The sequence below is a fragment of the Leptonotus elevatus genome, chromosome 8 (assembly GCF_054856555.1).
Source record: "Leptonotus elevatus isolate MCC_2025b chromosome 8, RoL_Lele_1.0, whole genome shotgun sequence".
In the NCBI taxonomy this organism is placed as follows: domain Eukaryota; kingdom Metazoa; phylum Chordata; class Actinopteri; order Syngnathiformes; family Syngnathidae; genus Leptonotus; species Leptonotus elevatus.
The window spans coordinates 18,380,035-18,393,951 of NC_141246.1; the positions used below are offsets into that span (position 1 = coordinate 18,380,035).

Below are 13,917 nucleotides of genomic sequence, written 5' to 3' on the forward strand. Positions count from 1 at the left end.
TGTCAAGTCACTGAGGGGAATTAACAATTATTTTTTAAATGTAACTTTGACTTACAACACTCATAATCAACAATATTGTTGATTGCCAATATTGGGTTCTGTGAGGCGTTGCTTAATTTCTAAATGAAACTAGTTTATTACTTGAAAAATATATATATATATTTTTTAAGGTTATTTAACTCCAAAACCAATTAAGAACAACAAAAACTTAAGTTATGAAACTACGCAACATATTTCATAGCATACAACCATACATGTGATCTCTTACTTGGAGATGCACTCGTCTTGCCATACGTGGGAACATTTTTTTTTTGTGGACTTCATGAAGAAACCATTGGCCAAGCGCCAGCAGGACATCTAGCAAAAAAGTTCCACAAATCTATTACGCTCTTTTCCTCGTCTGTTCATTAATCGCAACAAGTGAACCACTTTTTTTTAAAGAGCAATATTCATTTCCCGGATTGTGCAACATGCTTTGGAGCCTCGGACCAATTCCACCCATCACTACATGTGCGCTGTATAGCCAAGGCCAGGGCTGGACTGACGCAAAAAATAAAAAATATTGGCCGGGCCCAACTCTGCCACTGATGTTGATTGGTTCCGTTTGCTATCTATCTATATTGTGATAATACATTAATGGATTGCACGCTTTAAATTGTGAGCCGGTCTGTAGGGGTATAATTGAGGAAAATGATCATTAAATAGCACTGCATCAGCCCCAAAATACGCTGGCCCGCGGGGCATCTGCCCTGTATGCCAGATGGTCAGTCTAGCCCTGGCCAATACAGACCTCACAACCCTTGACCTAAGGTTGCAGACATGCAAATACACATGCGTGCGTACATGTGCCCATGACCCATCTGTATAGATATTATTATTATTTTTACATTTTATGTCTGAACTAACCCTTCACACCTTTGAAATGGATGGTGACTTACATGTGACAAAGCTACCAAATGAAAATTAAAGTTTGTTTGAGGACAGGCAGGCAACATGGATGTGACAAGGCTTTATATGGGTCACATTAAGGCTCCAGGCACAGCCTAAATCAAATCGTCTCATCTAGCTAAATTGGAGTTTGATTACAAAGATATCTGCGCACCAATTGGCTGCAAAATACCAGATGGTAACCAAGACAGGCAGAATGGACAACTGTCAACAAAGTTCCAAATGTATCCAAATGTTGATCATCCAAACCCCAACGTGATAAACTTCAATTCCTCGCAACAATAATCTGTTCAGATATAATTTTCTTAGAAAGCGCTCAAGGGCAATCCACTGTGCACTTTTCAACCTTTCAAATGTCAAATAAGTGCAACCAGTCTGGTCAAAGTTTAAGAAGCAGAGTTATACATTACAGTTTATTTTAGGACAGTAATTACATTTTCTACACTTCATTTCGTTAGTTCCAGACCAAACAAACATGTATTTGCATTAAGCAGCACTTTGTGGGCTGCAACGGAAAAACGTTTGGTGAAAAAAACAAAACGATTATTTTAATCACCCTTGTGAGGAATAAGCGATTCAGAAAATAGATGGGATGGATGGAAGGATATTTGAATCACTTTGCATGTCAAAGGTCATATCAAATATAAAGGGATCATTCGATGTTTGAACACTGGAAAGGTCACACTTGAGTCAAGACAAAAATAATAATAAAAGGAAGTGAACATGTGGACGCAGACACTTAATGGATGCTGCCAGCAGAACTGGAATGTCAAGTCAATATTTGTTGTTCGCCCCAATGGTAAGGTGAGCTGTTGACAGGTCTACGCAGAGCTGGACACAGCCAGTTTCTTCAAGTGGTCCATGAAGACCTGCAGGCTGACGTCGTCGGTAAGGATCGGCGCTCCCGTTTCCTGTAGTTGCACGCCAAACAAAGATGATGAAAATAGTGATAAGCATGCAACCCCCTCCCACAACTCATTCAGACCATCCAATCTCGTTTATGACTTTAATCCCTGAATCACTTTAATGAACTAAATGCATTTTGTCACTGAGATTAGTTTTTGCAAGTGCTCTTGACAATCTCAAACTCAGGCTTCCATGGCCATGAAGGCTGCAATTCCACTCTCCATTTAAGAGGTTAGGTAATCCATGATCCAAAGCACAGATATGCACAATTTTACAGTAATAAAGTCAAAACGGTTACCTGTCCCCAGGCGTAGAGGTTGTTGTGGGTCTGGGAAGGGTTGACCTTTGAAAGCAGGAAGCGGGCCTGCGAACCTCCATGCTCTGTATCGACGTAGCGTGGCATGGGAAAACGCGTCTGTAGGATCTCCTGCGCGTCATCCAAAGGTGCCTGGAGCAGCTGTTTGAAATTTTCATACTCTGCCATTTCCTGGTATCCTGCTTTTCGCCACTGGGCTATGGTCTGGGAACAATAAGACAGCATAATGTCATTAACGCCACACAAACACTTGACAAATGTTTTCGAGCATCATCCGTATAATTAATGTGTCTTATTAGAATAAATTCAAGCATTCATCTGCATACCTCGCCATGGTAGATAACAAGCTGGAAGAAGGTGTCCATCAGCAGGATTCGATCTGGAAGGATGCTGCTGCTGTCCAGGAGTACAGGCTGAGGGGGAGAACAACAACTGGTTGGATGTTTTTTTGTTTTGTTTTTTAATGATAACTTTTACATGGAGCAATTCCAAGGATCGAGAGTGTAATATGTGTAAGGCTGACCTCTGGTGGGCCATGAAAGGAGTACGAGTACAGGATGGGCTGGATCATGATGAGCGACTGTGTCAGGTCCTGCCTGACAAAGTGGTGCCTGTAATAGGAGGACTCATCTGGGCTGTTGTTGAACACCTGCAGGAAGGGCGATCGCCGCAGGTGGAACATAAACTGCAAGTGACAAACAAAACCTTGTCAAAACGTCATTTCTAAATTTAAGATTAGTGTCACGTTCATGGTCATGCAGCCGTTACACTTGTGGCGTTCTTTTTGTAATGTTAAGAAATCACAGTGAGCTTGTAGATGCGCGTAATGCACCTGAGGGTAGAGTGACAGCGACTCTGACAGCCTGAAGGATGTCGGATCATCTTTATTGAACTGACCAAACTTTTGGCACTGCAAAAACATGACAGCAGACATGTAAAAAAATCAAGCTTATTTCTAACAGATGAACAGTGCCGTGTTCTTTATGTTGCGCGGTGAGTCACTCACCAAGCGAATGAGCTGCCTGTCGAGCCAGCGCAAGACATCAGGCCCTTCCTCCGACTCTGCTCGGTAGACTCCCAAACGAGCCATGAGCACGGCGGCTGCTTCTTGGTCAAATGATGACTCAATGTGTTGAATTTGGGACTGTGCATCGGCCCAGCTTGGGTGGGGACACAAATAACAATACGGGAGAATGTGGGTGCAGTTGAATGCAGGTGTGGTGCAGGTTAGGTTTGTCACACTAAATTTTTTTTTTTTTTTAAACAATATATTTTCTCAGAAAGTACAATGATAAACGATAGCATTGTTTTTTTTATGTCATTGATATAAAGATATTAGAGCATAATTCAGCTACATCCTTTTTCAGAGCAGCTAACTTAATTCTCATTACATCAACATTCATCTGCTGACAGACTAAGAGAGTCTGTTGCATCCACCCAATGATAAAAAAAAAACCATTCTTACTTCCTGGCAATGGTGGTGACACGTATCCTGCTCTGAGTGTTAGAGTGCTGGTACTGGGTTACAAACTGGACTGCCCCTCGGCCACCCTGCGGGACTGGTGCATTGTGCTGCGCACACAGAACATGCAAGACAAGTCAAACTGGAGCTCATTTTGTGTACTCTGCTCCATATTTTCCCTTCAGAACAAGAAAGGACAATAACTATAACATAATATGCTATGTTCTGTTTACTCAGTCAAAACAACGTAACATTCCTGGAGGCTGAAGCAAATATGTCTACCTGATTCACAACTTCAAAATAAAGGCCCAGAGTGGTGGACGGACTGAGACTGCACACTTTCCACTGGCTTGTGCCACCAATGCCCATCTCCTACACAAAACAATAGATTGTTAAGAATGACAACGAGCGCCCAAATGAACAGAACTCGAATACAATGACTTACATTCTCTGATACACAGGAGCCCTTTGAGCTGAGCGAGACGCAAGGTCCGATGGTCCCACAAACCTTCAGTTCTCGGGATGTCTGTGCGGACACAAAGACACATTTGTTGAGCTTTGAAATACACGATCATGGAAATGTAGCCCCTGACCAAGACATTATTATGATTCACTTCAACATTGCTTTTACAAATAGAATAATTTGTGAACTGTGAGCACACATCACTTATTTACCTTGACCTCCATGATACCTCCAAAGGCCATTCGGAAGTCACCATTGTAGTCTTTGTTGAAAACTCTCTGGAAGGTTTGCTTGAACAACGAGGTATTGAAGGAGTCCCCCATCACTATGTGTCCCCTGAGAATAGAGCAGAGACCATTCTCATGTTTGATACTTCGAGGACAGGAGATCCCTACCCCTGATCTAAGAAAATTAGGTAGACTATTCCAGTCTGATGGAGCGCACGGTGACCAAATTATTTCCTAATTCTTGGTGTAAGGAAAATCATTGTCAAGTCAAGCAAATTATCTTGATGAAGATATACTGTATATGTAACTGCTATAACACTTGTCCGCCATCAGTAAAGTATAAGGCTACTTTGTTCATACATCAGCATCCCACTTCATTTCAAATCAGCAATCCAGTAGATACGACTTCTAAATGTATAAGTTCATGAAATACTTTTTAACCCGTTTCAAATACAGCATTTAGTTGTTTTTGTTCGCATGTTTAGAAAGCAGTTACATTGTTATAAAAAATAAAATAAAATAAAAACGTCTACGAATAAACATTTTATATTCAAATCATATACCTAGTTTTTTTGTTTTTGTTTTTCCGTCCTCTCTTTCCTTGGGGCATTGCAAGAATTGCTAAACATTGGAAAAATATTGGGAATACTTTTGTTAAAGCAAAGTAAACAGGTATACACAGCAATATGTCTCTTTAAATAAAGTTATTTAAATAGACATATGGCTGCATCTGATGACTGGCAATCAGCCCCAAAATACCTGATTGGGTAAAGTGTACTGATAGAATTTGGGTTACTGGTATACTATGTCTCAGCATTACTGTTATTTATTTAATCATCCTTATAAACTGTAACTACTTTTACCCAGGCTGTTGGGTGGGAGGGATGTGTTTGTGTCTTTTGTCATTTGTTTTTTGAAGCATTTTGTGTTTCTTTTTAAGTATGAAAAGTGCTATAGAAATAAAGGTTTGTTTGATTGATGTGAATAAAATGGAAATGACAAGACAAAAAAAGTTCTCCTGTCGTTGACAATCATGCTTTAAAACATTATAAGAAAAGTTGAATATTTGACCATAATGAAGAATGAAATGTGCTAAATTGAGCTCAGCATTTTGAAGTAGATACCAAATGTAAAAATCAAAAGCCCAAAGTGAATTTTTCAACCAAATTAAACTCAAAAAGTTTCTGAAATACCTTGCTAAAGAAGAAGGGATTACAAAAGGATGGAACGCCTGTCATTTTGCACAATGTTGCGTACGTAATAATTAAATAAACATTCCCACACCCACAAGTGTTTGGCTGTCAGGTGCTGACGTACCCAGTGAGATTAGATAAACACTTCATTTCCAGCAGCCCAGTCTGGTCCAGAGCACAGGCGTAGATATCAATACTGTGGCCGTTTACAGCTGACCGGTTGGCTAGGGCTTCATAGTACTGCATGTTAAAAATAAGATGAAAACAGTGAAAATAGTGTTTAGTCCAAAGGAGATTATCACTGTGCGCCATTATCCATGTATTTGCTCACCTTTGCAGCTTTCTTCAAGTGGCGAGCGTTATCCTTCTGGATGTCATGCCAGGAGCGGATGGGGATTTTCAGCTCGTCTCCCACCACCATTCCGGGGCCCTGAGTGGGGGGCCCGCCGATGAACAGCATCACACGAGCACCCGTATTTGGGAATGTGCCCTAAGAGATTGTTACAACTTAAGTTAAAGACTTAAGCACAATAATAACATTTAATTAAGCAGTTAGCACTTATGCTGTACAAGAGTAGATGTTGTCAGATTTCTCCATGAAAGCAGACATCATGATTATATTTGGGTTATTTTCTGACATGTTACAAGCCTAAACCAGTAACTGAATCATAATCAAATTGTATATTTTCTGCTCTATCAATTTCAAAAGTCCTGTTTTTTATACAATGCAGCACAATATATGCACACATGTTTTCACGTTTGCCATTGGAATTGGCATGTTGAGGGAAGGGATTCTTGTCGATGACAATGTGAATGAATGTCGATAGCGAGGTCTTTCAAGAAACCAGTTTAAACTAAAACAGCCCCCAGGAATATGTGAAGATGCAGAAACATGCACTTCCATGTTTGATTCGGGTTACATCAGGATGAATAAAAAAACAACTCGTAGTATGTAACAACAATATTTGCTTTGCTGCCTCCTAAGTAAACATGCCCATGGACAAACAATTCAGTCTGAAGTCACTGACAAAACCTAATTTAATCTTATCACGCCTCAATGCTCGGCTAAAGTAGAGAGGTTGGTTGCACTCGCATTACATAATCAAACAGATTAGGGAATAATGACGGTTAAGGGGAAAAGACAGAATGCAAACAGAACTGGCCTTTGAGCTGGATAATTACATGTACTGTTTCTACACAAGATAACGATTTTGCAGAGAGTGCATCACTGTGAACAGTACCAACATGTGGAGGAATCACCACAAAGGCTAAAGTTCAGGTTACATGGCTGACTAGTCCATAAAAATGACTGCTAATATAGTGATATCCAAATATTAAAAGAAAAAAAACATTTGTGTGTTGCACATTAAATATGATCACAATCAGTTTCACCTTACATGACACCTTATCATCTGGTAAAGGTCTGTGCACTTGCTTATTCTGACTTGACAAAATGACGAGTCAACGACTGTCAATATAACCTTGTACTGTATTTAGCATTTACGTAACACATTGACACACAAACAAATACCTTAAAAAAATTTTTTTTCCAAATGTTTGTTCTCTCATTTTTATAATATATTTTAATAAATTTGGTATGCCCTGTAAATGTATCATGAAGCTTTTTGTCTTTTATAATGGGTCAATTTCTTATTTATCATTGATATGATATTCAAATTGTAGCTCATTTGTGGTGTAATTAGTGTGTTATACCTCCAGTAGACCAACAGCAACAGACAGCGCAACACCAGTAGATCGGAGAGCCCTTTTACCCTGAGGAACAGGCCAGGGGTCTCTCTGAAGCTCCCCCAGTAAATCTGTCAGATTCATATCAACTTTGTGTGCAGGCTGAAGGAACCTGAATATGAAAGATTAGATATGACAAATTTTAAAAAAGCGTCACTTTTAGAAAAAGCTGCCATTCACTAACAAAAAAAGCAGCACAGAAAGTGTTGCTACTTCTTCATACCTGCAAGTGGCCGCAGCATCTTGAGGTGCAGGAGGACGTCCTGGCTGCCCTGACACAGAAGGTTTTGTTAAACCCAACATCTCCTGAAAATAAAATAAATACAAACACATAAATAAAAAAAGACATTTCACTGTTTGACATTGAATGGAAAATAACCATGGTTTGATATGTCCTCATGTAACCTCTTATATAAGGATATATTGTTGTTCTGAACTGTTGTACGAGTCAAGGTGCCCAACAATCTGGGAACTCTCAAGTTGAATGCCTTGTTTATACTGCAGTCCTCCCTGTTTCAAAAACATGTGGAATCGAGCCTGGGAATTCTCAGGTTGTATGCCTTGTTTATACTGCAGTCCTTGTTTCAAAAACATGTTTTCGAGGCAAGACACAACTAAAGAATAAAAGACAGAGCTGCGCGCGGTTTGGGTAGAGTCAGCTGAGGGAAGCGTACGTTCGCCCAGCCGTTAAGCAGCTCGTTCTACCCGGACCGTCGGCTCTCCGGTCTAGTGTCAAGGTAAGCGCTGATTGGATTATATTATACTGCTTAGCATTGAAGTGTGTTGATTGCTGTTTGCGGGGAATAAAGGACACAATTATTCTAGCACAGTATATCAGTCTCTGTGTATTCATTGTTGCCGCCGATCACTCACGATCCTGCATAAAAATATAAAAGTGAAGTAGTGTTTTCCACAAAACAGACATGTTTGGCATTTTTGGATTACTTAAGTATGAGTATCAGTGGCACGTTCAACTAATGATGGCATCACAGTCTACTTCAAGTGCTGTGAGAGCTCCGGGCATGTTTACATTGACTTAAATTTCAAGGGAAACATACCTCATAAAAACAAAATCTAAGCGTGCAAACCGCTGTCATTTTGGTAAAGGCAGATTGGTTTCCTAAATCCATTTATCGGTTCGTATCTCAGTTTTATGCTCGGCGAGGGCCGGCAAGCTGCATTCTAGCATTGCATATCCTTGGGATTTCTAAGTTCATCAAAACACCTCGGTTATGAACATAGCGATTTCGAACGTCTAGTTGTCCATTCCATGCATCAGAGATCGGGCGCTGGAAACGCACTCTGCAGCGATGTCTTTGATGGTGCCGCTAGCTTTAGGAATCCAACTGGAGACGCCTCAGAGGCTTACCAAAAAAAGGACACAAACTGCTGCAATTTAATTGGCTGCTGCATCACTGGAAGGAAATTATGAATCATGACAAGACGTAACCAATGCGCGGCGCCATCTTGGCTTAGCTGAACAAAATGGAGACGAACCAAACCAAAACTGTCAAACTTTTGACCAGTCCCTCTTTTGCTAAAGCGAACATCCTAATACATCACCTTCTTACTTCACCCACCTGAATCTGTTTGGAGGTGAGATCCTTGGTGCCCCTGAACACGTAGCTCTTGGAGATGAACTCACAACTGAGCTCATGAACCTGAACCATGCGTCCAAAAGTGATGAGGCCCACTAAAGCATTGGGGGGCAGAAGACTGAGGGACATCTGAAGAGACTCTTTCAAAGCCTGAAGGTCCTCTTCCTCCAAGCATGTGTCGACTACATAGAGGAAAATCAGTGGAGCTGGGGGTCCACGCTGTGAAGTGACAAACAGTGTGTTAGATTCAGTGTTGTTTTATTGTATGTGGTATGCTAATGTGCAAAATTGCATTTCCATGGTACACACTGTACTATCCTTAGGTCCATGCCTGAGGTCTGAGTGCAAACATGCGTTGTTGTATGTACCTGTACTATGTACTCAATGGTTGAAAACTGGGGCATGAGTTCAGCTGGTTGGTTCACGTCTGATATTCCCGCATAAGAGGGAGGGAACTGCAAATGTACAGAGGTGTACATCAACAAAACTAATAAGCTTAAGCTACTTATGCTTAAAAACATCCTGCAATTAACAGTACTGTACTTACTGGGTTTCTCTGGAAGCAGAAGTTACAGGCCCAAATCTTTGCTTTGAAGTCCACTTGACTGTAAAAGATAGATTAAAAACAAACATGTTTGCATCTACAGTAAATAAAGGTGGCACAAAGTGCTACAATTTCTTTGGTTAATTTGGATGTTGGCCCTCAGTGCAGCGAGTTCATGACGAATAAATACATATACAAATACATATAAACAATTAAATGTGTATAAACTAGATGTCTTATCTGCTGTGCCCCAGAGAGCATATCGTACCTAAAATATCATGCTTATTAACAATAGCAATATTTAAAAACAGAAAGCAAAAAATAGTTCAGCATACCACAACTGGACTCCAAAATGCAATAATCCAGCCATTCTCACCACCATGCATCATTTGTTTCAGTTGTAATACTTGACAAGGGTTAAAAAGCTGACAGAGAGTGTTATGACCATTTGTAAATGAATAATGCACCTTAAAGTTTAGTGTACAATGGAAGCGCTGAAGTCAAATTCTAATTGCGCAATTCTGAATTCAATGAAAATGTACGAATAATCTAGACTTTTGAATCTAGACTTTCACTGGGTGCGTATTTTCTAGTGACGGCCAAATTAAGCTTTTGTGAAGCATTGAACAAATTGCTTCGAAAATTGGTTCAGTTCTTGAAGATTCAGTGATAATGCCCTCTCCTGCAAGACTGCACTAGATTTTAAACATCTTTGCTTGGAAATCTATGATGCGCACGAACGCACCTACTAAACTCCATGTAAAATAAAAATACAATCAGAATACTTTTTTGTAAATAAACACTGATGAATGGGTGTGTATTGTGTTAGTGATTAGACAGTTCTGGGGAATTATGTCATAGGTTGGGTGTGCCTCTGTAACTCAAATTATGCTACAGTACATGAAAATATTTGACCTTTGAAATACATGAGACGAGTGAGGATAAACGGTTCAGAGAATAGATAGGTGAATTAGGGTATATAAATAAATGCAAAAAAAAAAAAAAAAACACAAACCCGCCTATCCATTTAACCACTTATTCCTCACAAGGGTTGCGGAACTGCTGTAGCCCATCCCAGCTAGCTTTGGGCAGTAGGCGGGGTGCACCCTGAACTGGTTGTTATCCAATACAGGAAACACACAGACAAACAACCATTCACACCCACAATCACACCTAGGGACAATTTAGACTAGGGTGTTCAATTAACCTGCCAATGTATGTCTTTGGAATGTGGGAGGAACCCAGACTATATACGTAAATAAATGTAATTAAGTAATTAAAGGGAAGGAAAAAAAACACACCCGAATGGGGTAATATCGATACCAGGACCCGATCTGAGCCAGCCAGAACTGTTAGCTCTACTGTCAAACGACACCACATTATCATCCGATTAGACCGCAGACCAGTCTGGTGGTTCATATATTATATGTCACGTGAGTTGAAGCAAGCTTCAAAGCAGTACTTCATTGGAAATCTACGTCAGTGATTTGAAGCTTCAGTGTCAAACTTAACTGTCATCAATAACCAAACGATTTTCATTAGATGCATGAGGCTTTTCTGAACACTCAAATAATGAACTGCTGTCATGCATTATGTCAATTTATCACTCAACATATCTCAAGAAAGCGTGATGTGCTTTTTCTTCATTTTGTGACACTTCTTCCAAATGAAGAATCAACAAGCAGAGTTTAACAGATGGACATAATATACAGTACACCTGGTTTAACATTAAAGAAACTAACTCACGTTCAAAGCGGTATGGGAAACTTATTAGTCCCGTAAGGCATTCCCAAAAAAAAAAGTTAGCAGGTGTAACTCACCACAGTGGGTTGAGCACTGCCTTGCAGTTAGCTCGGCTGCACAAGACAGGCTCATATTGGACCGGAGGCAGGTCAGGCCTCTCCTTGAGCGGTGTGAAGAGGCACGAGACTGGCACAACAAGCCTGGTCGCTTCCAGTCGGCTGGAGGGCCAAAGGTTCCAACTGAATCTCACCCCATCCCTGTCCTCATTCTGTTGGATGAATTCCTGGTAGGTGGCCATCAGCAAGCTTCAGCAGAGAAAAAGGCCAACAGATGACAAGTCACACACACACACACAAAATGTGCTTCTGGTTTTATCCAGTCCTAAATCAACAGTAAGAGTGTTTTAATTACATTTCAATGTTTATTTAGAAAACATGACACACAAACGCATCTCCGAGAAACTTGATCAGCGAGTTATAATGAGTGTGTCAGACTTTTGTAACGTTTTACTCCACCTTGGAATATTATTTAATACGCGCCTTTTGCAAACAAATGAGTATCTTTCTGTTGTAGCCAAAATGGGGAGAGGGAAAAATAAAATAAAATAACTTGTTGCCTCAACAGTCAACGGTATTCTATGCAGTCCGGCAGTATGGTTTTGTTTCTTTTTAATCTAAATTGCATGTAATTTTTAAATAGTGTTGAAACTAAGTTTTTCCTGCATTGTGGCCAGCGCTCCCTTGAAAAATAGGTTTTTAATCTCAAGGGGACATTACTGGTTAAATAAAGGTTTAAAAAAAAAAAAAGAATTTGAAGAAACCCATGCCATGTGCTTGCTTAAAAATGTCAAAATGACATTGTCCTCACAAAATGAATTCATTGCAGAATTTACACTGACAATGGACATTTTCGAGATGTTTTAACTAATAAGATATAAAATATCAATAGTAACACTTGACCTATAATTAGACAACAGTCTTGAATTTAGTCATTGAAAACGCCGTCTGAAAAGATAAAAAAAATAACCTCAACGGTCAGAGTGTGTACTACAAGTTCATAAACGTAAAGAGTATCCAACTTCTTTCGGGGGAGAAGCCTTGACACGTACAAGAGTACTGTACAAGGAAATACTACCTCTTCTGTAGCAAGGTAACAGTCATTAGCCATAAAAGAGCAAAGGGTATTTATTTCCCAAAAATGCAGTAAGTAATGTACTGTACGGTACATACGAGGCCACGTACCTAGAAGTCAACATCAGCGTCCCCAACAGTTTATTAGACCCATCGCTTAATCAAACACAAAAGGTAACACGCAATAAAAGTCAAATCGGTAGCGGTATAAAACAAAATGTTTTATAACACATGTTAACTAAATGGGTAGCCCGGTATGCTACGTAGCTAACGACATGTTAGCATTAATCCTCATTCTGACAATTCCTCTAAACTGCTATACGTTGTCTCGCCGGAAAAAAACACATACATATGCTTACCTTTAAGATCCAAGTGTTGTCCGTATTAAGGGTTCGGCGTTAATTTTATTAAAACAAATACAACATTTGGAGCGAAAAAATGGTAGACAAGCAACAGGACAGAGACGACTGCGGGTATTCACTCGCTATCAGCCGGCTTGTGCTCGCTGTAAAGTGACGTGTTACTCCAAGTATCCACCGTTTGGATTGGTTCTGATAATAATGACGTAAAAAGGGCGTGCCCGCACGCATTCGGAACAGGAAGTTTCCGTACGCAACGCTTTTTTTTAATTACCCATATTCAAAAGAACAATTATACAAAGAATGTTAACACATGCCAGGGCGTACATACACAGGTCCCGTTCATTCCGTCACGCAAAGCGAGAAGGGTCGAGCTGCAGATGACGATGATGGTGCTTTCCAGTTCATTTTGGAAGTCGGAATTTCTATTATTCAGGCAATCACCAATATTTAATAACGACTCTTAATTTCAGGATACAGTGGTACATCGAGTAAAACTTTTTTTGGCATGTTTCGTTAACCTTTAAGGGATTAAGATACTATAAAGTCCCTTACACACAATGTCAGTGTATTTTACAACAATTTGTGCTTTTTTTGTGTGTGTTACCTTTAAGAATACTTTGTATCTACAGGTAATCATCTCTGAATCAGGATGACCTTAATATTATATCTTGTGCATTTTATACCATTTTATACCAGTGACTTGCGGTGAGGTTCATGACAGGCTTTGACTCCTCTTGAGTTGGTTATAAAACTAAGTGTGAAAGTAGATTAACCTATAAATTTCTACCTTAAAAACATTTAATTATGCTTCAATTCCACACTGTTCAACAATGTGATAGCAAGAAGAACAAATTTATTTTTTAATATAAGGTCAAGTTTGTTGTTGCTGTTTTTTTCTGATCATTTTTTTCTAAAATTAAAATGCATTTGCATTTGGTCTTTTAATAGGTCAATTATAAAATTTTATGTATTTTATATTATTATTAAATTCAATTCCCCTTATGTATTGTATCATAACGGCATATCTGATGTTTCTAGAAAACCAATCAGTTTTAAAAAGAAAATTGACGTGGTGTGATTAATTTAGTCAAACACATACAAGTGAATGGTTGAGACGACCGGGGACTATTAAAGTTGTTCAAATGTATGAGGGATGTTCAATACCACTTTTTTCAGACTGATGCCAGTACGAGTAGGCTACTTAACCAATACTGATACCAAGTACCAATACCACTTTTCTGACATAAAATTTCCCCCAAAAAACAATGACAACATTTAT

At 39.5% G+C, this 13,917-nt stretch overlaps 1 protein-coding gene across 1 annotated transcript; it reads right to left on the bottom strand.

Moving 5' to 3' along the window:
• Nucleotides 1-1,327: 1,327 nt before the first annotated feature.
• sec23b (SEC23 homolog B, coat complex II component) lies at nt 1,328-12,960 on the bottom strand. Its single transcript, XM_086082698.1, has 19 exons — nt 12,636-12,960; nt 11,224-11,451; nt 9,407-9,464; nt 9,228-9,314; nt 8,842-9,078; nt 7,485-7,567; nt 7,229-7,373; nt 5,847-6,005; nt 5,640-5,755; nt 4,308-4,431; nt 4,078-4,158; nt 3,915-4,004; nt 3,636-3,742; nt 3,177-3,330; nt 3,003-3,080; nt 2,694-2,855; nt 2,497-2,583; nt 2,153-2,374; nt 1,328-1,859 (listed from the first exon to the last, which is right to left on the bottom strand). Exons 2-19 carry the CDS (start codon nt 11,442-11,444, stop codon nt 1,770-1,772), a joined length of 2,301 nt encoding a protein of 766 aa, XP_085938824.1. The 5' UTR covers nt 11,445-11,451; nt 12,636-12,960; the 3' UTR covers nt 1,328-1,769.
• Between the last annotated feature and the right edge of the window lie 957 nt (nt 12,961-13,917).